The 26947-nt window shown below is 42.6% G+C and overlaps 1 protein-coding gene across 1 annotated transcript; it reads right to left on the bottom strand.

Annotated features, from left to right (window-relative positions):
• Positions 1-23056: 23056 nt before the first annotated feature.
• Positions 23057-26580, bottom strand: SNAI2 (snail family transcriptional repressor 2). Its single transcript, XM_033929482.1, has 3 exons — positions 26326-26580; positions 25263-25808; positions 23057-23691 (listed from the first exon to the last, which is right to left on the bottom strand). Exons 1-3 carry the CDS (start codon positions 26402-26404, stop codon positions 23510-23512), a joined length of 807 nt encoding a protein of 268 aa, XP_033785373.1. The 5' UTR covers positions 26405-26580; the 3' UTR covers positions 23057-23509.
• Between the last annotated feature and the right edge of the window lie 367 nt (positions 26581-26947).

Raw genomic sequence — 26947 nt, 5'->3', positions numbered from 1 at the left:
CGAGTGGATGCTGCCCCAATCTCGGGAGATCCTATCCTAGGCTAAGCAATTGGACTATCTCATTTGCCCTCTAGCTTAGTGGGGTTAAAATTGCGGGCGGTGCTGAGCTCCAGCTGAGATGTGCGGCCGTAGAAGCCGCGGTGGTAGCGCCTCTTTGGTGCTGGTGGCTTCTTCGGCACGGCGGCATGGATCGTGACTTGTGCTGTCGAGAAATACTTATAGAATGATACAGTAAGTACCGGCATAAGGAGAGTGGAACATGATTGTATATCAGCATGTCATGTCAAAGGAAAACAGAGCGGCCTCCAACTAGTGTCTTCCTTGTTTTATGAGGTAAAGTTATATAGCAGAAATTAATAAGGAAAAAACAGTACATTTGTAGGTTGTCGGCAGTCAAATCCAGTTGCCACAGCTATTCCCTATTGCAAGTTCTAGTTAAATTCTCGGAAATAAGAAATTTATCACTAAAGATAATTCCCGGAAATAAGAAATTTATAGTTAAAGAAAATTCATTGAATGAAGAAATGTGATGAGTCCAGTGTCATCGCTGTCTCATTAATTGGAATAACTGGAAAGATAAATGCTTTTAATATTTCTCATCCCAAGGATAAGAATTATCGGATCATTAAAATTAGCTGATTGGATAGATGGGAAGACTCGAAATAACCCGTGAAGCATAACTTCCTCATCTAGCACAGCCCTGAAGGCAAGGTCTTATATTTTGCCCAGCACATTGCAGCCGAGAAGTAGACTCAGGTAGCAATAAGGAAAGCACAGAATGCAGAGAATTACACTCAGATAGCAATAGGGGAATCCGAATGCAGGGAATTGTCAAGATAATTAAATTTGTCGATCCCTCCCTGCAGAAACCGCAGCGATGGCCGTGCCGAGACATGTGGCCGTGGCTGGCAGCCTCCCGGGTGCCCGGAGCGGTCACCCGCCATCTGCCTCGTCGGACCCAGGTAGAAATGCAAATGCACTTTTCTATAGTTAAAAGAAAATTAGGACAAGTTCCTGGAGGAACAGCTCATGGCTGCCACTGAGACCCTGGGCGGGTGCCCAAAGCGGTCAACCGTCATCTGCCTCGTCGGACACAGGTAGATTCCTGGTGTTACGTCCAGACTGAGTCAATATCCAATGGTGCATTTCCACAGGTTTTACTCCCTCTGTCCAAAGAAAAGCGCACTACTGTACGCTGTTCTTCGATGGTGTAATCTTGCAAAGGAGCGCCTATGTTTCTGACCTCGCGGCTGCCACATGACTAAACTCCGAGTGCTACACCGAGCGTGGATAAACAATCCGACAGGCAACGTGCGAGTACATATGTTCCGGTTCTTGCGTAATTTAACAATTGCCTTTAATTTTTGATTCGCCCTCGTATTAGTTTGTAGGAAGTAATCAGGGTAAGGATGAACTGAAATTAGTTCAATTGAAGCTCTGTCCCTTTCTGAGGAAGTTTCAAGCCACACGGTGGCTGTAACAGTTTCAGTTTAATAACATTAGTCATGTTTGGGTTAATTAGCATTTTTGTTAAATCTGATTAATGATTAGATTATACGTTCTTTATTTGGGGTAATTAAGACACTGGAGCTCTGTTAAGAAGTATGATTCCTGCATAGTTTATACTGAAGAAGAGAACACAGAAAGAGAAATGAAGAAAATTAAACATTTGAACATAGAAACATTATTTTTCTCCTAATTCTGTTCAGTTCATCATGGAGAAAAAATTTTTTTTTTTTTGAAAATGGTACTATGCTATAATCAGCACGAGTAACTAAGAAATACTGATGCACCAAATAAAAGGACCCCTCTTCCAATTGCTTTTAAGCTCCGAACCACACCCGATCCGCAATGGGCCCCCGTCGGGACATACCGCCGCGTACAACGCCCCAGCCATGGGCCCAGGGCACGGACAGCAACCGTTAGCGGCCGGCCGTAGTCGGGATGCCACGCGGCCCAGTGCGGCCGCAGGCTGCCATGATGCCTGGTTCGGGGTGGGAGCATGGCAGCTGGGAGGCAGCGACCCCAATCCCCTTCCCCCACCGCCGGAGTGCTTAGGGAGGGGAAGGACGCTGCTGCAATGGGCCCCGCGTGGCAGGAGACCCCTATCCCCCCTTTCCCCACCGCCGGATTGTTCAGGGAGGGGAAGGAAGATAGCCACGCATCGCGGGAGGGATGGCGCCAGGGACCGCCGCCTCGCCGCAGCAGGAGATGGGCCGCGCAGCTAAAACCGGCCGCGTCGGGACGAGCAGTTGGCTGCCGCTCCCGGCGCCCCCGGCAACAGAGGCAAATCCCCCCCTCGCGGCACAGACGGGCCCGCAACGCTGCCCGTGCAGCAGCCCCCAGCGCTCACACCCGCAGGTCCCCTCACAGCGCCCGGGCCGCTGGGACCCTGAAGCCGCGGCCGTCCCCCCGCCCACCGCAAGGCACAGAGCCAGAGAGGGCAACAAACGAGGTGAGGAACCCAATGCCTTATTTTTTTTTTTTTTTTTTTTTTTTTTTTTGAGAGTGAGCGGGAAGGAAGTCGCGTCCGCCCCCTGCGCGCACCCGGACGGAGAGAGCGCACGCAGCAAGAGAGGACACTCGGCGAAAAGGAGCCGCAGACGGGAGCTCCCGGCCACGCGCCCAGGCTGCCCGTGCAGCGGCCCATCCCCGCCGAGGCCCCCAGCGCCCCCACCCGCCGGTCCACTGGCAACGCCTGGGCCGTCGGGGCCACCAAGACACGGCCGCACTCCGCCCACCCCAATGCACAGAGCCAGAGAGAGAACCTCCCTCCGTGGCGACCAGCCACCCAAATCCCTGCAAGCGAAGACGACGGCAAAGCCCGTTGCTGCCGGCCTGTGCAGTCGAGGGTGAGCGGGAGGGAAGCCGCGTCCGCCTCATGTGAAGCCGGATCGAAAGGGGCGACCTCCCCTCCGCTCACCCTAATCTATCCTACCCCCCCTCCCCCCCCCCCTGCGCCTAGCCGATTGGCCCCCAAGGCTTCGGCCGATTTGTCATCGCTCCTCCCTAGGTGGTTCGGAGCTTGTTCTAACTGTAGTGTGGTTTTTAGCCACGTTGGTAACAGTTCAGATGCCAACGCTAAAAAACTCTCTACAGTTTTGTAAATGGGGAGATAGAATAAAAATACATAGACAAAGATTAAACTGGAGCACCAAGAAGCTGGACTCTGCATACAATGCAACATTATAGAAACAGCAGTGCATCTCCCCTAAAGCAAAAAAAAAAAAAAAATGGGTTTTTTTCTACCTTGTCTTCTCTGGTTTCTGCTTTCCTCATCTTCTTGTCACTCTCTTCCTTTCATCCATGGTCTACCCTTTCTCTGCCCCTTCTATATGGCATCTTCTCTCCTTCTATTCACTTTCCAGAAACTTTATGCCTCCCCCTTCCATCTCTCCCACACCCCCATGGTCTGGCATTTCACTCTCTCCTCTCCCTTCCCCCCACTTCCATCAGCATCTGCCCCCATTCTCACCCTTCACTACACTTCCATAACACCCTGACCCCCTTTCTCACCCTTCTCCACACTTCCATACCACCCTGACCCCTTTTCTCACCCTTCGCCATGCTTCCATACCACCCTGACCTCCTTTCTCATCCTTCACCATGCTTCCATACCACCCTGACCTCCTTTCTCATCCTTCACCATGCTTCCTTACCACCCTGACCCCTTTTCTCACCCTTCGCATGCTTCCATACTACCCTGACCCCTTTTTCTCCTTCCACCACCCTGCTATGCTTCTTTCTCTCTCCATCGAAACCAGCAAGGTCTTGCGATGATTACTTTTGCTGCCACTGCTTCAGAAGAGGTAAGTGATGTCGGAGGGGGGCTGGGCCAACAGAGGCAAGGTCCTGCGATGACTGCGGATGCCAGTCCACCCCCCTACGACGTCACTTACCTCTTCCAAAGCAGCGGCAGCAAAAGTAATCATCACGGGACCTTTGTGCACTTCAGCGCGGCTGCCGACTCTGCTCTGGAATAAATATGGCAACCGCACTGAGGTGCCATTTTCAGCAGCATGGGAGCTTCCGGACCCGGCCGGCTGTGCACCCCCTTGGAGCGTGCACCTGGGGCGAACCTCCCTCCCGCCCCTCCCCCCCCCCTCGGTACGCCACTGACTTATGGAATGTTAGGTCTTCTGAGTTCCTCAGGTCTATTTTAATTGTAGTTCTTTTCTAAGCTTAAGATTGTTTTTCTTTTGTACACCTCTTTGACCTGTTGTTTTCAGATAAAGCAGTATAACAAGTTTGAAATAAAAATAAACATAAGCAATCAGTTATGTTGGTGCAGAAAAATCTCCACTTCAACTACTTTGACAGTATGGGCGCCTTTTACTAAGGCGCGCTAGCGTTTGTAGCGCACGCAGGATATTACTGCGCGCTATACCGCGTGCTACATGGCTAAAACTGATGCCAGCTTAATGCTGGCATTAGCGTCTAGCGCGCACGGCAATGTAGAACACACTATTCCGCGTGTTAATGCCCTTACGCAGCTTCGTAGAAATCTGACATTATCAGGCAGTAACAGTAATGGAGATTTCATATCAATATTGGGTCCATTTTTTAAAATTTCCTATTATCCTTATCATCATCCACTTGTTGGCACCTATTTTATAAAGGTACATAAGTTCCTCTTGTCTTTATAAAGTATTACCATTTTTTATTGCTTATATCAGTTTTGCTATTAGTTGCAATACAAGTCAAAACAGTTTACATTTTGCCATAGAAATAGTATTAAGGGAAATAGTTTTCCCCTCCCTCAAATAAAAGAGTGTGGTGCAGTGCTTAGCACTACAGCCTTAACACCCCCGATGTTGTGAGTTCAAATCACTCACTGCTCTTTGTGACCCTAGGCAAGTCACTTAATACTCTATTGCACTAGGTACCCTAAATAAGAGTATGAGCCCACTGGGACAGAATGGGAAAAATGCTTGAGAATCTGAATGTAAACCACTTAGGCTATACGTGATATAAAAATAAAACATTCATATGTTTCTTAAAACCTTAATATACCACTTAACCACCCACACAGCACTTCACCTCTTCCCCTACAGCACACATTCAGTAAATGAACATGTTCAACACAAGAGTTTGGAAAATTATAGGCCTCAGCTTTATTGTTAACCATCAGAACTTGGTATAAATAAGGAAGCACCTGAGCCTCATCCAGCTGATACTATTGCATACTCCACCTGCCGTTCCAGTCCAGCTGAGTGGTTGTGCCTGGCCCACCATGCCTTTTTCCAGTTAAGTCACATGGCAATTTAACGTTGACAGCAGGGCAGCTCCCATTCATGCTCACTTTGTCGTTGAAATATGCCTCTGCGGGGCAAGTACAATTCACACCTGCTTTCCCCTCCAGCTAGGCATTAGTGCAGCGTCACAAGCCCAAAGTTCTAGGCCCAAAGTCATTGGGTCGAATTCAGTGTAGATTAGCCTTCTGCACAAACTGCTTAATGGATGCTTCTTTGGCCCGGGTGCTCCCACAGCCGCGATGAGAAAATGCAGAACATACTTGTAATACAGTAATCAAAATTAACAAGCATATCTAACAGCTACAATAAGGTAGAAGCTAGACATACCTGTAGGGTTACCAGACGTCCGGATTTACCCATACATGTCCTCTTTTTAGAGGGCATGTACGGGTGTCTGGACAGCATCAAGAGGGGCATCCGTGCATGCAATGCTGTGACGTCACATGCACATACATGTGCACATGATGTCATTGTGTCACATCCCGCGCATGCGTGGATGCCCTCCTGACCAACGAGAACAAGCTGAGGGGGGCGAGGCTGAGGCATGAGGTGGGTGTGACGGAGTGGGGATGGGTGGAACTGGGCTGACCTGGGAGTGGGATTTTACGTAAGTAAAATCTGGTAACCCTACATACATGCAATATGACAATCGAAATTAACAAGCATTTGCATACAACCAGGAACATGAAATAAGATAAATGAACTAACATTTTATACTGTCCATCTCACAGCCACAATAAAGAAGATGTAGTTCATACATGCAATAAGATCATCACAACTAAAAAGCTTATACTGTTCAACTCACAAATACAAACACAAAAAGAACAAAAAATTGAAAACCATGGGAGGGTGGAAGGGAAAACAATCTAGAGCAGTGGTTCCCAGCCAGGTTTTTAGGACAGCTCTAATGAAAATGCATGGGCCAGATTTGCATGCAAGTCACCTCCATTATATGCAAATCTCTCGTGCATATTCATTAGGGTTATCCCAAAAACCCGACTGGCTGGTGGTCCTCCAGGACAGGGTTGGGAACCACTGATCTAGAGCACTAGGACAAAGAGTCTGCTGTGTGTTCAATGCTGCTCTTTTATTTGATAATCACAGGCAACTAAACTCCTCCTCCTAATGGCAGGCCATCTGACCACAAATAATATGAGCTAAAGTCAGCAATGTCATTTGAGAGAGATCTCTCCTCCTAGAGAGAAGTCAGCTTGAGGCAGTGGCAGCAGGCCTAGGCTGGGGGGAGGGGGGAATGTGCCAGTGCCTCCTTACTCGGCCACCACCATGTTACTTTTGACTTTGGGTCATGCAGTCTGCAGCCACCTATGTAATTTGTGTTGCTGCTGCCTTCCATATATATGGTAGCCATTTTTCCAGTTCTCTCCCCAAAATCAAACCCTAATTCCCTATTACCCATGATTACTGGTGTAATAAGTGGGGGCGAGGGGGCAAATTGCCCTAGGAATGCTTTGGTGGGGGTGCCAGCACCTCTCCTCTACCCCCTCCACATGCACCCTTCCCATTCCCAACCCCATTACCTCATTCCTCTTTCTGACATCACGTCCTGTTCACGGGGACCAGGAAGTTACATCTGAGGGAAAGATAAGGCCGGCGCAAGCAACGGGTAAGAGATGCTGTCGTGGCTGGTAAAGATTCGAAGAGGTTTCGGGGTGGAGGTGCGCACAGTGTGGCTATGCCAGGAGAGCAGAGAGCAGGGGGAGTGCCCAGTGCAGCCAAACTGGGCACCTCCACCCCAAATGAATGCTTACCTCGCTATGCAATTGCCCATGATCACCATGGTAAACATAGAAGATTGCTAGGGGGTTATGGGAGATTATATAAAGTTATAAAAGTGGCTTTGTGAACCTGGATTGGTTGGGGTCTGATAAATGCCAGCATCCTAGGAGATCAGCTCTAATCAGCATGTTTTAGCTCTGGAATTACCACCATTATCCAAGTAGCATATGGAGAAAACACTGAACCATATTTGGTTAAGTCCAGTATTCTTACATTTTTACCTAGACTATCTCATGCACTGCTTATCCTTGGGGATATGTAACATGGAATTTTGCTACTTTTTGGCATTCAGACAGATAGTTGTGACTTGGATTGGTCATTGTTAGATTCAGGATCCTGGACATTATGCACTTTTGGTCTGATGAAGTATGGCACTGCATATGTTCTCACATCAAAATAAGAGGATAACAACCAACTTAGGAAGTAACTAATTAATATGTTGTCATGTTGTGTTCCCTGAAAGGCACTCCACAAGAAACTCTGCAGGTTAAAAAACAAGAAGGAGAAAAAAAGCTTCAAATTAACATAGCTGCTGTATGTACCATACAACGTACAGCTGCCTTAAATCATCTCATCGGCATAAAAAAAACTCCACCTTGAACCATACCAACTTTAAAAAATGCAAGTAAGCTTATGTTCTAACATGTTATTTGCTTGTCTGGATGAGCTCTCCAGCCTTAAATTAAAAGTCTAAATCACTTATAGTAAGATAGTAACATAGCAGATGATGGCAGATAAAGACCTGCTCAGTCCATCCAGTCTGCCCAACAAGATAAACTCATAGCATATGGCAGTGTATCGCAAACTGTGTGCCTCCTGAGATTTCAGGTGTGCCACGATGTGCTGGGGAGGAGGAGAGGCGCCTGCTGACTCAAGCGAGAGGCACATCCTGTAGGCAATCAGCCGGTGCCTCTCCTTCTCTCTGCGCTTCTTCCCTTCCAGCACCCTCCACTGGCAGCCCAGGGCCCATCTGGAGGGCCTTTGCGCTTGCACAGACGTCGATGTGATGATGTCACACATGCATGTGACATCATCACGAAGACATCTGTGCACTTCCAGATGCCTCGAGTCACGGCCACTACGTTTAGTGTGCCACAGCTTGACAAAGTTTGCGAGACAATGGCATATGGTATGATGCAATGTAACATATGCATACGTGATCTTGATATGTCCATTTTCAGGGCACAGACCATAGATGTCATATCTGCCTAGCCATAATCAGGGTACAATAAAAGGGTACCACCTTCTATTCTTTAGTCCTTTCATTTTGTGCTTTAAATTGAACAAACAGCAGCCACACTATTTTAGCTACTTTCCTGGTGTGCTGTAAACTATTGGATTATCATTTTATATAACAGATCTGCCTTAGAGCTCTGTTTTAAAATAAAGTAAGTGTAAAAAGGGAAAGCCACAGGATAAGTCACTAGGTGACCTTTGTGCTCTCTAGCAGTCCATGGAGCCTCTTTACTGAAGATTTTCTCCCATCTTTGGAATGTGGGGAAAAAGGTCTTCATAAAAAGGGACCCCCTCTTTGTTGATAAGAGCTTCACTTTCACACAGGTAATTCTATTAGATCAGTGCTCTGAAAACAGATAGCTAGCAAGGCCAAATTGCTAAGGACTTCAAAGTGAGTAGCACCTACGTGAAGATCAAACAGAGTAACCGCATGGTACATTTCAAGTGTATCTGATATCTTCACAGGTTCCCTTAAAAAAAAAAAAAAAAAAGATCTAAACTTGTAGCTAATGGTTAGTTCTGTTTTGTTTGTCAGTATGCTTTACTGCTTACATAGAAACATGGAAACACGATGTCAAATAAAGGCCAAATGGCCCATCTAATCTGCCCATCCACAGCTTCCACTATCTCCTCCTCTCCATAAGAAATCCTACTTGCCTTTCCCATATTCCTTGAATTCTGACACAGTTTTTGTCTCTACCACCTGTACCAGAAGATTATTCCACACATCTACCACCCTTCAGTAAAAAGGTATTTCCTTAGATTACGCCTAAGTCTATAACTGCTTAACCTCATCCCATGCCCTCTGACATTAAAGTTTCATTTCATTTGAAAGAGACATGCTTCATGCACATTTATGTCACATAACATAACATAACATTGTGCTTATTGACCGCGTAATCAGAAGTCCAACGCGGTTTACGAAAAGTTATAAAAGTAAACATGTTACATGAAATAAGATGATTTGTTAAACAGTCAAATATTTAAAAAAAAGATAGGTCTTCAATTGTTTTCTAAAATGGCCATAGGAATGGGTAGTAAGCAACAATATTCAGAATTCATTGTCATGAAGAGCTGCCTGAGATGCCAAAGTATGATTCAGAAATATCATACTCCTGCAACCCTGGACAGATGGATAATTAAACAAAGGATGAGTTCTTCTACTATGTCTGTATGATGCTAAAGAAAATCTATTGACTAAGTAAGAAGGAGTTGTACCATAAACAGCCTTGTAACAGAAATAGCCTAGTTTAAACAATACCCGGGCCTCCATTGGCAGCCAATGCAATTCGCGATAAAAGGGTGTAACATGATCAAATTTCTTTAGGCCATAAATCATTCTGACCGCTGTATTCTGTATTATTGTAAGTCTTGCTAATTTTTACTTGGTGACTGTCAGATAGATAACATTACAATAATCGAGAAGACTCAGTAGTAACGATTGAACCAGTAATCTAAAAGCAGTAAATTCAAAATAAGATCTAATTGTTCGCAATTTCCATAACGTGAAGTGGCATTTACGCACTACAGCATCTATCTGAGCATGCATTGTAAGATGCTGGTCTAAAATAACTCCCAAAATTTTAATCGTTGGATGAATTATAATATATACTGAGTTGAATTAATACTAATAGAAGGTTCAGAAGAAATCTTACTAGCAGTCGCCATGAAAAACTTTGTTTTGTCAGAGTTTAGTTTGAGTTTAAATTTTTGCATCCAGGAATCCATCTATTTCATTACAATTTCAACTTTAGTGGTAATCTGGGATAGGGCTGAATTAAAAGGTATGACAATAGTAATGTCGTCAGCGTAACTAAACAGTTCTACATCCAGATTGCTCAAACATGAGCCCAATGACGAAAGATAAACATTGAATAGTGTAGGTGAAAGTGGAGAACCCTGAGGAACACCACATGGGTTATTCCAGATTGAAGAGAGATGAGTCCTAAACCTAATTTGGTACAATCTGGACTCCAGAAAACCTTTGAATCAGGAGTAAACATTTCCTTGAAGGCCCAGAGTATCCAAACAAATTAATAAAGTAGGATGATCTACTAGATCAAAGGCGCTACTAAGATCGAATTGAAGCACTAGTGCGCTTTTGCTTTTACTTAGAAGGTTTATTAAATAATCCAATAATGCAGCTATCACCGTTTTGGTGCTGAAGAAGGATCTAAATCCTGATTGTGAATCATGGAGTAGAGTGTGTTGCTCAAGATGTTTGGTCAATTGGATATGAACCAGACCTTCCATGATTTTTACAAAAAAGGGAATAGATGCTATTGGTCTGTAATTGGTAAGCAGAGAAATAGATTCCTTAATATTTTTAATTATCGGGATAATTATTATATTACCAGCATCTGAAGGAAATTTTCCTATATCCAGGGAGTCGGTAATCTATTCAAATAACTTCAATTTAAAGTTTGAGGGAGGAACAACCATCAAATCTGGAGGGCAGGAATCAAGCCAGAAGTATGATTGAGCATATATATGAAATAAGTTGGAAAAATCGTGCCATTCTGGTTTATCAAAAGTAGACCAATACAGGTCAGCATGAACCTCTTCTTCATCATTAAGATTAAGGTTTAAGTCCACATTCAAGTGGCTAGATGAAAATGAAAATCTCAAAGATAATAGCTTGGAACTAAAAAATTGGCTAAATCATCTGCGGATGGGAGAGGTGACCAAGAAGATTGCTTCTTTTGTGTTACATTGAATGTATTACATTGAATGTCACGTAGGTATTTAAAACATCAGCTGGGAAGTCCCAAAACGTTTTCAAAATGAATTATATTGTTATCTCTTATTTTCTCACGGACCTCAGTGGTACCGTCTGCATGCCACTAAGCTTTTAGAACATGCAGAGCAATGGCACCCCTAATCGTCATTCAATTTTTTTTTATAATTCAATTTTTATAATTCAATTTTTTTATTTTTCATAAATAATTTATATATTTTATATTTTAAATATATCAGTACTTATCTTAAGCTACGCGGGTGGGGGTAAGCACTCCGACATAGGCTACGTTTCGCCCCGTAGGGCTGTATCAAGGAAATCCCCCTCAAATCAACCTGCTCATGCTCCCCGCGTTAGAATTTCAAGACAGGTAGGTATTTAAACATCTCTATCATATCTCCCCTCTCCCACTTTTTCTCCAAAGTATATAAATTGAGATTTTTAAGTCTGTCCCTATACATTTTAGCAGCCTTCCGTCGTATTTAAATCTTTTTGAAGGTGCAGTCTCCAGAATTGTATACAATATGCTAAATTAGGTCTCAACAGAGACTTATACAGGGGCATCAAAATTTCCTTTTTCTATTGGTCATACCTCTCCCTTTTCACCCAGGCATCCTTCTAGATTTTGCTGTCACCTTTTCAACCAGTTTGATCATTTTAAGATGATCACATACTATTACACCCAAGTATAGTTCCTCTTTTGTGCACAAAAATTCTTCATCCTCTAAACTGTACCATTCCCTCAGGTTTTCGCAATCCAAATGCATGACCTTGTATTTCTCATCATTAAATTTTAGTTGCCAAAATTCAGGCTATTCTTCAAGCTTCCTCACATTGTCCATACCATTGTCCATGCAGATTTTGATATTATCCGCAGAGAGGTAAATCTTACCAGACAGCCCTTCAGCAATATCACTTACAAAAAAGAACAGGCCGAAGAACCAAACATTGAAGCATACCACTGATATCATCCCTTTTCTCAGAGCAATCTCCATGGATCCTTTGTTGCCTTCCACTCAACCAGTTCCTGACCTAGCCCATCACTTTGTGGCCCATACCCAGAGAACCCAGTTTATTTATTAGACACCTGTGTGGAACACTGTCAAAGGCTTTGCTAAAATCTAAAAACATCACTTTCTAGTGCTCTATCTCTATCCAATTCTCTGGTTACCCAGTCAAAGAAATTGATCAGATTTTGTCTGACAAGACCTGCCTCTAGTGAATACATGCTGCCTCAGGTCCTGTAATGCACTGGATTCCAGAAGCATTGAAAAGGTTAGCCAGCAGAACCATCAGAACTTCCATAAGTTCCTTCAGTATCCTCAGATGTATACCATCTGACCCCATCGTTTTGTCCACCTTTAGTATAGCTAGCTCCTCATGAATACAATCCTCTGGAAATCGATCAGGGTCTATCACACTTTCTGTAGTCCTACTTCTGGTGCTTCAACTGCGAACAAAGAACAGAAATATTTGTTAAGCAATCCAGAATTATCTTTTTTCAGCTTCTACATATTTCTCCCCTTCACCTTTGTGTCTCATAATGCCACTTTTGCACTTCTTCCTATCACTAATATATCTAAATGTATCGTTCATCAGTTTTACCATGTCGAGTATTTTTTCTTCCATTTGCATCTTTGCTTTCCTGACTACTCAACCAGCCTCTCTTAACTTTTCTTTTGTAGTTTATGAAAACTAACCTCTTTATCCTTGCCTTCTCAGCTCCTACTTTTGAGAACCAAAGGGGCCTTATTTTCCTCTTACTTTTACTTACTTTTCTTACAAAATGGTTTGTTACTTTGCTTTTGAGGCCTCAGGTTTTGAAATTGGGAGCTACTTTTGTATTGAGGTTTCCTTGTAAATGTCTGGTTAATTTCAAGGGAGCCAGATATATCTTTTTTGATTCTACACAGTTGACGAGATTTATTTTGGAAAATGAGGTGAGGTCTGCAAGTACCCCTGTCAATACTCAGGAATGAACGCTCAAGAAGTTTAGTTTAGGTCCAGTTCAGGCTACCATTTTTTTCCTTGATAAATGAGGTAATAAAATAGTCTTCAGTCTTTATGAACTTCTTCCTCCTTTATACTATTGTGGACTAACAAACAGTTGAAACTTATTTAATTTACCTTGTTATTATATTTCATTTTTACTGATATTGTTGGATACTGTTGATTCATATGATTATTATTGTCATTAAAAAATTGAAATTTAATAAAGATTTTTTTAAAAAATGGTTTGTTACCCTTACAATAGTTCCTTTCAGTTTTACCCACTGCTTTCCTACTTCTTCCAGACAATTCCTTAACATAATCTCCTATCTGAACAAAGTTAGGCTTCCTTTTATGAAACTGCGATAGCAGTTTCTAGCGCAGGGAGCCACGCTGAATGGCCTGCACTGCTCCCAACGCTCAATGAGTTCCTATGAGCGTCCGGAGCAGCACGGGCCATTCAGCACGGCTCCCCACGTTAGAAACTGCTATCGCAGTTTCGTAAAAGAGTGGGTTAATTTTTTTAGGGTCTAGAACATTCATTTTCAAATAAGCCCTCTCTACACCTGTCTTAATGTTAAACCATACCATGCGATGATCTGGATGCCAGATGATTACCCACTATAACATCAGAAACACCCTCCTCATTCATAAACACTAACCCCCTCTTTTGCTAAGGTGTGCTAATTGAATTAGCATGCGCTAAACACTAAGGTGTCCATAGACTAACATGCACACGTTAGCATTTAGCGTGCGCTAAATCAATTAGCACGAGCTAGTTGGTTAGCACACCTTAGTAAAAGAGGGTCTAAGTCCAGTATGGCCCCATCTCATTTGGGTTCCATTATCAACCACTAGATCATCACTCCTTCTAGAGAATCTAGGATCTCCCTACTTCTAAGAGACTCTGCGATAGGAATATCCCAATCAACATATTAAAATCACCTGTTAGTAATACTTCCCATTTTACAGCTATATTTGAATAGGTTCAATTAAATCTCTGATCACTTCTCTCTGTGAAGGAGGACTGTATATCACACCAATGTAAATACATTTTCCAATGTAAATATATTTCCCTCTTTCCAGATTGACCCTCGGTGCTTCTTCCTTACTCTGAAGATCCTGCAATTGTGTGGCTTGAACATGATCTTTAATGTATAAAGCCACTGCCCTCTCCTTTTCTTTCTACCCTGTATTTCCTAAATAGATTATAGCTCGGTATAACTATATCCCAGTCATGGTTTTCCCATCTCCATGATTGTCACTAAATCCAACTCAGCCTTTTGCCTCTACATCCAGAAACTTGTTTCTAGGACCAGATTCTGTAAATGGCACTTGTCCTTTATAGAATCGCACTTAGCTCAGATTTCCATGCCTAGCTTTGAGTGTGAAAACTTACACTAACTGAGATCTGTTTCAGATCCTGGAGTGGAAGATATGCATGGATCCTCTTAATTCTATAACACCGAACACTCCTAGGGAGAATGCCTCTGACCCGCCCATGCATCTCCCATGGTCACATCACCTGTTGGGTTATGTGCTATGGGGTTTGGGCATGCAGTGCTAAAGAATAGCATATATCAAGATGCACACACAAATTCAAATTGGTGCCAGTTTATTTCCATATTTGATTGTAGGCACCCAATTGTTGCTATTAATTGGCTCATTACCCAGTTTATGTGCGCACACATCTCAGGATCACGCCCACATTTTTAAAATCCAGGGGCTATTGTGCATTAATCTGCAGGAGCTATACAGTAAGCCCTGTTATACAGACAGGAAGGGGATTGCCAGAAATCGGCGGATACCTTTTATGAAGTTGTGTTAGGATTAGGCACTTTGCACTTCAGTTCACATAAATTTGCCTAAATTTTCATAGCGTTCCCAGATTTCCTCTTTAAGAAACAGAGGACAATATATTGTAAGTTTGAAAATGAATAAAGATTTAAAAAAAAAAAAAAAGAGGACAATAATAATAATAACTTTATTTTTATATACCGCCATACCATAAATAGTTCAGAGTGGTTTAGAGAGGAAGAGACTGTATACAGACAGCGATAATACAAAAAACTTTCAAAAATTACATTAGCATGTTAAGATTAATTGAGTTTATCAGGGAGTATTTTAGGCCCCACTCCATTCTGCCACCAGCTTCGCTCCATTCCACCCTCAGCCCACCACCACATGAACCTCCCCAATCTTGGGCCATGTCTGGGTGTCCTCTGTGCATGCACAGACATTGACCCGATGACAACACACGCATGTGTGTGATGTCATCATTTCAATGTCTGTGCATGCGTAGAGGTCATCCAGACACGACCCCGAGCCTTCCAAAACCCGGACAAACTGCCAGGTTTTGGAAATCCCTCCAGGCACCTGGTCAGTCCTCTATAAAAAGGATGTGTCCAGGTTTTCCTGGCTGTCTGGTAACTCTACCTCATCAGCACTGACCTCATGTGCAACTTTCTTCAAATTAGTCCCTTATTTTCTAAACTCTGTTACCCTGTCTCTTCTACCTATATACAACCTCTTTGCTTACACCCAGTGACGTACCTTGCATATGTGACACCCGGGGCCCATCATTTTTTTACATCCTCCTCATCTATGTGAAAAACATGTTTTTAGTAACAAACAATCCACACATTGCACAACAAGAATGTATTTAGGAAAAGGCAGCATCTTATACAATCACCCACTGTAAAACTAAACAAGCCAGACTAGTACAGATTGATCCTGCACAGTCAATGCTAGCAGAGAACCATGTCTTTCATACACACAGAACACAGAAAACACCTTCGCCCAGTATGGAATATGTAATCACAAACTAACCCCCGCCCCTTCCTATAAAACCGTAGCGCGGATTTTAGCACTGGCCAAGGCTGTTACCACTGTGACTGGTGCTAAAAAACATGCTATGGTTTTGTAAAAGGGTGGGGGTTAAAATATAAATATGTAGACAAAAGTTAAACTGAACCACCAAGGAGCTGGACTCTGCATACAATGCAACATCACAGAAACAGAAACAGTGATGCATGTTCCCTAATACTTGTGCAAATTCTAAAGATAGCAGATGTTAATTTGAAAAAACAAAGAAGCATTAATTAGATAAACAATTAGGGTTAGAAAATTAACAAATAACTCCCCCCCCCCACACACACACACACACTGCCTTTTATGAAGCCGTGTTAGGGTTTTTTATGTTGGGTAAAGCACTTTCAGGTACAATGTGATGATACCCGAAAAAGAATCATTTCAGTTCTTTTAAGTATTTTTCTCGCACAGGAAACCCTGTGCTAGAAGTTTCCAGGGCATGACAGTACTGTAATGCGATTCCTAACCATGTTTTATCTAATTAATGCTTTTGTCTGGAGAGTGGAATGATAAGAATTCAAACAGCTGCCATAAACAGACCTTGTGCACGTCACATCTTGTCATGCCTTTTATAGACTGAAGTCCTAAAAATCTCAGCTAATATGTTTAAAACCCAGAGCTGCACTGCTTAGGATTAAGGAAAAAGAGCACACAGCTCTATCATTTCATTAATTTATAGTTCAATAACGTAAACCCATTTTCACTGGTTATAAATTGCAGGACTTCATAATACTGACACCAAAGTCTTGGTGCATTTGTGTGCATGTGATATCGATGATTCCTGGATGGAATGAATCATTCTATAAGTTTAAAAAAACACACCAAGATTCTATTTCTATTAGCAATGATTCATCTAAAATTAGTAGTCTATCTGAATCTGTACATTTCTCAGTTATTCATCTATGATTTGCCAGGTAGTGCACGGGCAAATATTTCTGGGACATTTTTTAGATTTTTGCCCTTTTTTTCCTGATGTTCAGAATTTATTTCTTCACAAATAAGTGCTATGAAAAAAAAATGTTTTAATGCATATTAGAACTTTTCAGCACACTCAGATCAATTTTATGCACATTAGTTTGTAGGTTTATGCATCTTAAATCCATTTATTAGTTAAAATTTTAAAGGGACGTTAACAGATCGAAAATGACTACTGCGTACATGGCAGACAATGTAGAACAACCCTTATAAAACTGTGAGCAGGAACAGGATGCACAAACCATATTTTGCTTCCTATAAATCAAGCAAGGAATTCCTCCCAGACCCCACCCTAATTCTCTCCCTGTAGAAAGTGAGGGAATCCCTTTCAGTGACGCAGGATAGATGTACAGACTCTAGAGAATGTGCCACCGGGTCTAGCCAATGCTTTTTTGTCCCTGGAAGGGAAATGGAGGTTTGCAATGTTGCTCTGGCCCTGAAGAAGTGGTGATAAACCACGAAACGATCGTTGGCCTTGTTATACTAACCTTTGACTCATTTTTATAGTAGAGCATTCACCCCTGCATTGCTGAGACCCGAAAGTTTTTTTTATGCCCATGATGTACTTTGATTAGAGCCAGATTTAATAGGCTCACTGTAACTGAGGCCTTTTCTTTCGCTGTCTCTAGCGTTAGTGACGTTTGTTTGTTTTTTTGTAAAGTGGAGAGTATAAGATAGTGTTTGTGGTTTGCAGACTCAAACATAAACTCTTCAGATTTCATGGATTTGATATACTGCCTTTCTGTAGTACAACCAAAGCAGTTTTACATTCAGTACATTATATGCAAATACTTTCTCTGTCCCTAGTGGGCTCTCAATCTAAGGCCTTTTTTTTTTTTTTTGTGCAGCTGGGGAGAGTGGAGGTGGAGTGGGGGAATTGGAAAGATGCACTGGCACTGGGGAAATCTCTGTCCTGGATTTCATGACAACCCTTTCTTGTTGCAGGCTTGGGAAAGGGAATTTCCACATTTGGGAACAAGTAAACCAAGGCATGCTTATGATTTGTGGTTAGAGTTTTGTCTGATACTCTGGATTCAGACCAAACCTGATTCTTATAAAGCAGTTCTCTCATTGTTTTATTTGGGGCTAGATTGGTGTAATAAAGAAAGTCACACACATACACACACAAAAAAATTGCCCCCATTTCTGCTTTTCCATAGTACAGTACTCAGAGAACAGTGTTCACACAGCCCACAGGTGTTTCTTACTAGTGGGTTTTGTTGCAGTTTTCACAGAAAGTCCACACATGCTTTCGTTTTTGAAAATTGCTTACCTTTTCTACATGTCCAACTAAAATAACAGGTGTGCTTTTGAAAATACAAAAACTACACCACTGTTGCAATTTCTGGGAATGCCTCCACTAAAAAAAGGCAAATGGTCATTCATTCTGCAACTAGTTTGCACCATTGCCTGCACATGAGATAGGTTTCAGGCAATTTTTAAAGACAAGAAAATGTTTTCCTGGTGGAAATGCCTTTTATAAATTGACTTTTTGGTGTTTTCTTTGAATCGGTTTTATAATGATCAGCATTTCTCCATTAAGAAGAAAATGAACAAGAGGTAGCAGTTTATCAAACTACACCCTAGTTAATTTTAGCAGGCCAAAGTTAGCATAGTTGTAATACGAGGGGCCGCTGAAAAGTTCTCAGCCCAACCAAGATGAGAATGATATAGAGCAGGGGTTTCAAAGTCCCTCCTTGAGGGCTGCAATCCAGTCGGGTTTTCAGGATTTCCCCAATGAATATGCATGAGATCTATGTGCATGCACTACTTTCAATGCATATTCATTGGGGAAATCCTGAAAACCCGACTGGATTGCGGCCCTCAAGGAGGGACTTTGAGATCCCTGATATAGAGCTATGAAACTTACAAGTTATTCCACACTGCTCTTGACACTTTTCTTTCCAATGATATGAAACAAAACAAAAAAATGTCAAGAAAAGTATGGAATAACTCCTAGGTTTCATGGCTCCACATCATTCTCTTCGTTGTTGGACTGAGATTGAACTTTTCAGCGGCCCCTCATACCCATTCCGCCCACCCTGTTTAGGTCCTGAGATGCAGATTCTTAGATGCAGAATGGACAACAACAAAGTTTTGCTTTATGACATGTAACACCAGTGAATGAGGAATTCATATTAATGAATATAATGTCTTAATATCTCTTCCAAAAATAAAGGACAAAAATGAAAGCACAAATGAGCAGGGCTCTTCTAATGCAATAGTTCTCATGACATACTTAGCCAGTCAGGTTTTCAGGATACCCACAATGAATATGCATGAGACAGATTTACATAGAAATAGTGCATGCAAATGTACCTCATGCATATTCATTGTGGGTATCCTGAAAACCTGACTGGCTGAGTGTGTCCAAGGACTGGGTTGAAAACTGCTGTCCTAATGTGGGCTATAGCAGTGTTTCTCAACTTGGTCTTGGAGTACCCCTTTGCCAGTCAGATTTTCTGGATACCCACAATGAATATGCATAAACCTCATAGTTTCATGGTTTATTAAAATTTTTATTAAACGCTTATCATAGCATTCAAAGCGTTTGTACAAAAAAAGCTAAAATATAAAATGGGAAAACAAACAACAGACAGAATCTGCATACAACAGACATACTTGATTGAGAAAGGGCAATTGTAAACAAGAGGGAAAGCAAGGGAGAACTACAATTTATAAGTAAAGTGTAAACAATGGGATAAAAAAAAGGTAGGGATTGGCTTCAGGAATACTAAAAGATTGGAAAACTCAATTGTAGGCATCCATTAAATGCACATTTCTTTCATGCATATTCATTGTGTATACTACTTACTACTAATTATCATTTATATCAGGGGTGTCAAATGTCAGTCCTCAAGGGTTGCAATCCAGTCGGGTTTTCAAGATTTCCCCAATGAATATGCATGAGATCTATTTGCATGCACTGCTTTCATTGTATGCTAATATATCTCATGCATATTCATTTGGGAAATCCTGAAAACCTGACTGGATTGCGGCCCTCGAGGACCGACATTTGACACCCCTGATTTATATTGTACTGAAAGGTGTGCACAGCGCTGTACATTTTGACATTTATGTACTGTCCCTGCTCGGAAGTGCTTACAATCTAACTTGGATAGACAGATATGTCATAGAGGGTAGGAGATGCAGAACTCAAGGTGAGAAGAGACTGGAGTCAAAAGCACTCTCAAAGAGGGTTTTTAAATGGGCCTTGAACATTGCCAGAGACAGAGCCCGCCATAGGGATTCCGGCAGCTTGTTCCAAACATATGGTGCAGTAAGGCAGAAGGGATAGAGTCTGGAGTTGGCAGTTGAAGAAAAGGGCACAGATAGGAGGTACTTACCAGCTGAGCGGAGCTCATGGAGTGGGGTGGGGGATCATAGGGGGAGATAAGTGAAGAAATATAGTGAGGGGCAGCTGAGTGAGTGCATTTGTAGGTCAGTAAGAGTTTGAATTGTATTCCAAAATGGATGGGAAGTCAATGTAGTGACTTTAGGAGAGGAGTAACATGCGTACAGTGTCTCTCCTGGAATATGAATCGTGCAGCCGAATTCTGGACGGATTGGAGGGGAGCGAGATATCCTGAAAACCTGACTGGCAAGGGGGTAATCCAGGACTGGGTTGAGAAACACTAGTCTATAGGGATTATAAAATCTGGCAAAATCCCCTAACGTTGGAATTGTGTTTTTAAAATTCATCTCATGATTCACATTGCTTGCTTATTCTAATGACCGTGCAACACGTCACAGCTTTGCAGTGCATTGTAACTCTAGGAGAGGCCACTGGAAAGTTCTCAGCTCAACCAAAAAAGCTGGGGCAGTCTCCATCGAGAGCTATACGCGTAGTCCAGTGATTTTCCACTTTTTTCATTCCGTCGGAAAACTACGGAATGGCAAAAGTGGAAAATCGCTGGGCTAAGGCCCTCTTTTACTATGGTGTGCTAACCGATTAGCGCGCGCTAAATGCTAACGCGTGCATGTTAGTCTATGGACGCGTGTTTAGCACCCGCTAATTCAATTAGTGCACGCTAATTGGTTAGCGCACCTTGGTAAAAGAGGGGGTAAGTGTTTAGCCCTCGATGGAGACTACCCCAGCTGTGTTGATAGAGCTGAGAACTTTTCAGCGGACCCCTCGTAGAGCACAGCTCTTCTCCTGGAGGCACATCCTCCAGGATTACCACGATGAATCTACATGAGATAGGTTTGCATATACAGTGGCTCTCCAGTAGGTGCAGATGTATATCATGCATATTTAATGAGTCAATCCTGAAAATCCAACTGGCTAGCAATGCATCCAGGAGATGGTTCAGAAGCATGGCTCGCAAAGCATGCACAGAGATCTACATCTCAAGGGAAATGGAGCTGGCTCTAGCAGCGCTTCCCAGCCCAGTCCTCAGAGCACACCAAGCCAATCTGATTTTCAGGATTGCTGCAACAAATATCGCATGCACTGCCTCCAGTGTATGTAGACCTATCTCGTGTGCAGTGATGTAGCAAGGGTGAGAGGCACCTGGTGGCACCCCTCCCCTCCCCTCCTCTTCTCCACTCCCCCCGCTCCTTCCCCGCCCCCTTGCCATGCGCACACGCCCCTTCCGTTCTCCCATACCTCTTTAAGTTTCCCAGCATGAGTAGCATCACCAACTTGCTGCCCGCCTCAGCTCTCCCTCTGACATCACTTCCTAGGCGCAGAACCTGGAAGTGACATCAGAGAGAGAGCCAACGCTGGCATGAGCATCAGATCGTGAAGAGCTAGAGGTACGGTGGAAGGTGGGGAGAGTGAAGGCACATGCACAGTGGGGGAAGGAGCAGGAGGGCAGAGGAGGACGAGTGCTGGCACCCCCATCAAGATGGTGCCCGGGACAGACCGCCCCCCCATCCCTCTTACTACGCCATTGCTCATTGTGGAAATCATGAATGCCCTGAGGACTGGGTTGAGAACCATGCTATACAGTAGGGGTGACAAAGTTGGGTTTTCAGGATTTCCCCAATGAATATACATGAGATCTATTCGCATGTACAGCTTTCATTGTATGCTAATAGATCTCATGCATATTCATTGGGGAAATCCTGAAAACCCGACTGGACTGCGGCTCTTGAGGAGGGACTCTGACATCCCTGCTATACAGAAAAAGTGCTTGAGTACCTGATTGTAAAACCACTTAGATAACCTTGATAGGCGGTATATAAACTTGAACCATCCATAATTAAGTAGGTCCAGCATTCTTATTAGTCCAGTAGAATTCAACCCAGTTCTTCAGGCTTGCCAAGAGTTAAATCTTCAAGACACTCCTAATGAGAATGCATGAGAGAGATTTGCACATAATTAAGATAGTGGGCATGCTCTGTTGGTGGCCATCGAGGCTATGGCTGAATAATGATTGTATTATTCATGTGAATAATTTTAAAAACTGAGCCCAGAATATAAATATTGTAGTGAGTCATAGGAACACAAATAATATTGTTCATTCAATAATATGTAAGTAGACATAATAACAATAAAAAAGAAGAGAACAGTTTTTTAAACATGTTTATTTTTTTATTTTTTCCTTTTCTTAAAAAAGGGGCTGTAATACTGCCTACAGGCAGCCTCAAGCTCTTTCATGTACATTCAGTCATATAAAAATAAACATAAAAATAGACCTATTTACAATGTATTCACAGATTTTTACAAAATTATTCATTAAAAAGGCACTTGTTAGGGCTATGGCAATGCAGTGAACACTTCAAATATTGCATTTTCATTGTGCATTTATGGACCAAAATCTCTATATATCACCAAACTCCCATGAGCCCTCTCACTTGCACGCGCCCCAAACTTAAAACAACAACAACAAAAGTTTTGCATAATTTTGAGTAAAATTTTGCAAAAATACTTCCGATTTTAAATATTATGAACCATAGCCAGCATGTGTCTGGAATGCTTTGTGAGGCTGCAGGTGTTTTAAGGCATATATCCTATGCTGAAAAGTTTGGTATTCGTGACTTTATACATTCATTTTGCTTTGATCGACATCCCAAAACATTTTATGCAAAAGCTGCTTTTACTATTTGTATAAATCAGGAGGCGTTCTCATCCCTATCCTCAGGACACACCCAGCCAGGTTTTCAGGAAATCCATAATGAATATTTATGAGATAAATTTGCATGCATTCCCTCCATTGTATAGACATTTATTCCATGCATATTCATTGTGGGTATAATGAAAATCTGACCGGCTAGGATTAAAACAAGAACATGAAAATTGGAATATCAATGAATATAAAAGTGGAATGCTTTGTAAGGCACCTGAGAAAATATGGGTTTCTGGCAGATCTTCTTACACACTTACAAAAACAGTTTCTTTGGTTGAAATCATTAGACAGGAATGTAAATTATTGCAGTCTTTTTTCCTTATCAAATTAAGTATTTAAAGCTTGATCTTTTAAGATAGCAGCCTTATGACCCTTATCTAGTTGTAATTGCACTGAAGTCTCTCTTCTCTCTTTCAAAGTTCACAATTAAGTGACAGACGTCACTTTAAAAAGCTGGCTTTTTTGGGGTGGGGGAGGGGAATAAAAGCTCAGATCTTTTTCATTTTTATTGCTGTATTGCTTGGAACGGAAATGTGGAAAGAAATGTATTCTCAGTCCTGGTGACTCAGGGCTTCTCACTGTGATACACAGCAACCAGATTCCTCGTGTTTGTGAAGGAGAGACATTCGAGAGAACGTCTTGGAGCAGTTTTTGCACTGATATTTCTTCACGTCCGAATGGGTTTGCAGGTGAGCTCGCAGGTTGGACCGGTCTGCAAAAGCTCTGTTGCAGTGCGGACAAGAGAAAGGCTTCTCTCCTATAAAACCATCAAAGCAAGTCAATATAGCATATAAGTAAAATACAGAACTTTCAACAATACCTTGTAAAGATTACATTTTCTGCCCGCATCATCAATATTGTTTAAATCTGTGGATCCCAACCCTGTCCTGGAGGACCACCAGCCAGTCAGGTTTTCAGGATAGCCCTAATGAATATGCATGGGGCAGATATGCATGTCTGTCATCTCCAGTATATCCAAATCTCTCTCATGCATATTCATTAGGGCTATCCAAAGATCTGACTGGCTGGTGGTCCTCCAGGACAGGGTTGGGAACCACTGGTTTAAATAATAGTAATAATAGCCTTGTCAAAGAAATGAATATGTTCTTTGAATATAAGTAAGAAAATATGCCCTCTTTTGGGACAATTCTGGCTATAAAGTATCCTGGATAGCCTTTTACTATAATATAGGGACTTAATTAGATAGATTGTGAGACCACTGTGACAGGGAAAATGCTTGAAGTACCTGTACATAAACCACTTTCAGTGTGGTTGTATAACTACAAAAAGGCAAGTCCCAATCCCTTATCTCTTATCCCTTAATAATATTACAAGGATTGACTGGAGCAGTTGCCACAGATTTCCATTCCAACAGGTGCAGTCAATGTCTTGAAGCTGGGCTCCTCCCAGCATTTCTAAATACTTCCTCGGTGTGCAGACATGACTCTATAACCTGTTTCCTGACTTCTGCTTAGCACTGCATAAATTGCATCGTTTAACATTTAAGAAATGCTACAGCTATTGTTCTGTGTCACACACATGCGCGCGCAAACCTGTGCGCTTTACTTATTGCGCTTGCACAGTCAACTTTCTCTCGCAGGTCTTAAAGCATGCCTGAGTGGCTTCCTCTGCTGCCTTTCCTAATGAAGAGACTGTCCCAGGCAGCAGTCTCAGCAATCCCCAGTCCCTGCGGTCACCACAGGAGCAGACAGATAAACGTAACCTTGTCTGCCTGGATTTCTGACTGATCGTTTTGAGTTTAGCTAAATTTGCTTGCGCTCACGCTTCTAGGCACCTCACCGTGTTAGGACATGTAGACCCTAAAAGAAACATTCCTAGCTGGCGAGGAATGGAATAGCATTGCATCGTCAATGAGATGGTTCGGGAAATATTGAAGAAAGGGCAAATGTGTTCAGCCCAAAATGAAATACAGTAAAACCTTGGATTGCAAGTAACTTGGTTTGCAAGACAAGCAATACATTTTATTAAATTTTAACTTGATATGCAAGCAATGTCTTGCAATACAAGTACATACAGTATACATATGCGTCACATCATCACAACTGGTTCTTCTCTCTCTGACGCTGCAGGAGTGTAGTGACTGTTCTAAATGAGAGAGATCTTGCAATACGAGTACGTATAGTATTTTGTATTAAAGTTTTGGGGTTGTGGAACAAATCATCTGGGAAAATTTGCTTTGATATATGAATGCTTTGGATTACAAAAATGCTTCTGGAACGAATTATGCTCGTAAACCAAGGTTCCACTGTAATGGGTTTTATTCTTTTCTGAGATTGGAGGATCCCAAAAAGAGCTGGTTTCACTTACCAGTGTGAGTTCTGATATGTCCTTGCAGTAACCAAGGTCTGGAGAAAGCCTTGCCACATATTTTGCAGACACACGGTAACGTATGGGTCCGGATGTGCATCTTTAGGGCTCCCAGGCTTACATACTCCTTGTCACAGTACTTGCAGCTAAAAGACTTCCTGGACTGGGCATCACAGTGCAGCTGTTTATGCTTAGCCAACCCAGAGAAAGTGGAATAGGTCTTACTGCACAAATTGCACTGAAACTTTTCGGCTTCAGTGGCGTGAGGATCCGACAGCTTGGACTGGATTCTTTCCTCTTCGTCGCTAATGGGGCTTTCCGAGCCGCTGTGGTCCTTGGAGGAGGTCTCGGACTGAGGAGGGGGGCTCACCCGCCCCAAGGATGAGGGGTATCCCGAAAGAGGCGAGAGGTCATTGGGCAAAGGGGGTGGAAGCAGCCCGGTGGCAGTCCAAACGGTGACAGGATTGTATGCTACTGAGCTGATGATCTCTGGCTGTGGAATGACAGGCACTGGATAACTCTCATAGAGATATGGGGAGAGGATCACTAGGAGAGAGAAAAAAAAAAGAAAAAAATATATCAAGGATAACTGCACTGAAAATTATAATAGGGGGGTGAATCACAATAAAAGCAAAGTCCAATTAGCTAACAATAAAACTTATACATTATTCCATCTAGCGTACCATCCATTTCTCTGTTACTTCTAAGATTCATAAGCATACAGTACTGCTATTTATTTAATGGGCATAACATTTTTGATAACAGGTGCATTGAACTGATTTTATTTCAACTAAGTTGGAGGCTTAGCCATTTGTTAGTAATTGCACTAAAAAAAAAAAATAAAAAAGTTCAAATCGTTACATTTCAGGCTGACATGCATAGCATCAGTTCTGCAAACAGAAGTTAGATGGTAAAAGTACAACTTCTTTTGAGAGCCTGCTATGCTTCTTCCCTCTGAATTTCAAGCTCTTTTCGAGCAGATATAAACGGTCTTTCCGTCGCAAAACAAGCTTTTGGAAGCCAGCATCTGCTCTTCCACGTTGTCTCTCCGAGCATAGCTTACCCGTGTGGGTGTCCAGCTCACTGTAATTGGGCTTTTTCGAGGCGTTGAAATGTTTCTTGACCAGGAAGGACCTTGGCATTTTCGAGGGTGCGAGTCAGCGCCTTGCACTGCGAATTAACGGTCCCCGGCTGTGAATTCCCCCCTCTGCTGCCTAGAGCATGGTCTGCGCTCAGTCCCTGCAGCCAGACTGGGGCAGCGGCAGTGCAGAGGCTTCTTGGAAAGAGCTGTAAATACCCGCTAGTCAGGTGCAGGAGGGGGGAAGGCCCTGGCCTCCTCCAATCGCTTCTTAAGGCACCAGTCCCGCTACAGACCGAGCCTGCTTCGCTGGGAGGGTTTTGAGTTCCTTTTGCCTTTTTTTTTTTTTTTTTTTTTTGGGCAGAGAAACCCCAATCACTTGTACAAGTTGGGAAGTGGTTCAGATTTCAGTCCCTCCCATGCGTCGAGGAAGAACCTAGTATTAAGCACTTGTGTTCTTTTCCTAACATTTCTTGTCTTTTTCTATTTTTTCCCCTCCCCTACAAAATACAGAGAAATAGCTGAAACTAATATTTTATCTGCTCCTTTGCTTAGTTATCACATATGCATGGAAAATTCTGGCCATAGCACCCTTTTTGTTCCCAAA

Source organism: Geotrypetes seraphini, chromosome 2 (assembly GCF_902459505.1).
Source record: "Geotrypetes seraphini chromosome 2, aGeoSer1.1, whole genome shotgun sequence".
Classification (NCBI taxonomy): Eukaryota; Metazoa; Chordata; class Amphibia; order Gymnophiona; family Dermophiidae; genus Geotrypetes; species Geotrypetes seraphini.
The sequence above is the reverse complement of the archived record's forward strand: the minus strand, read 5'-3'. Positions and strand labels throughout refer to the sequence as shown.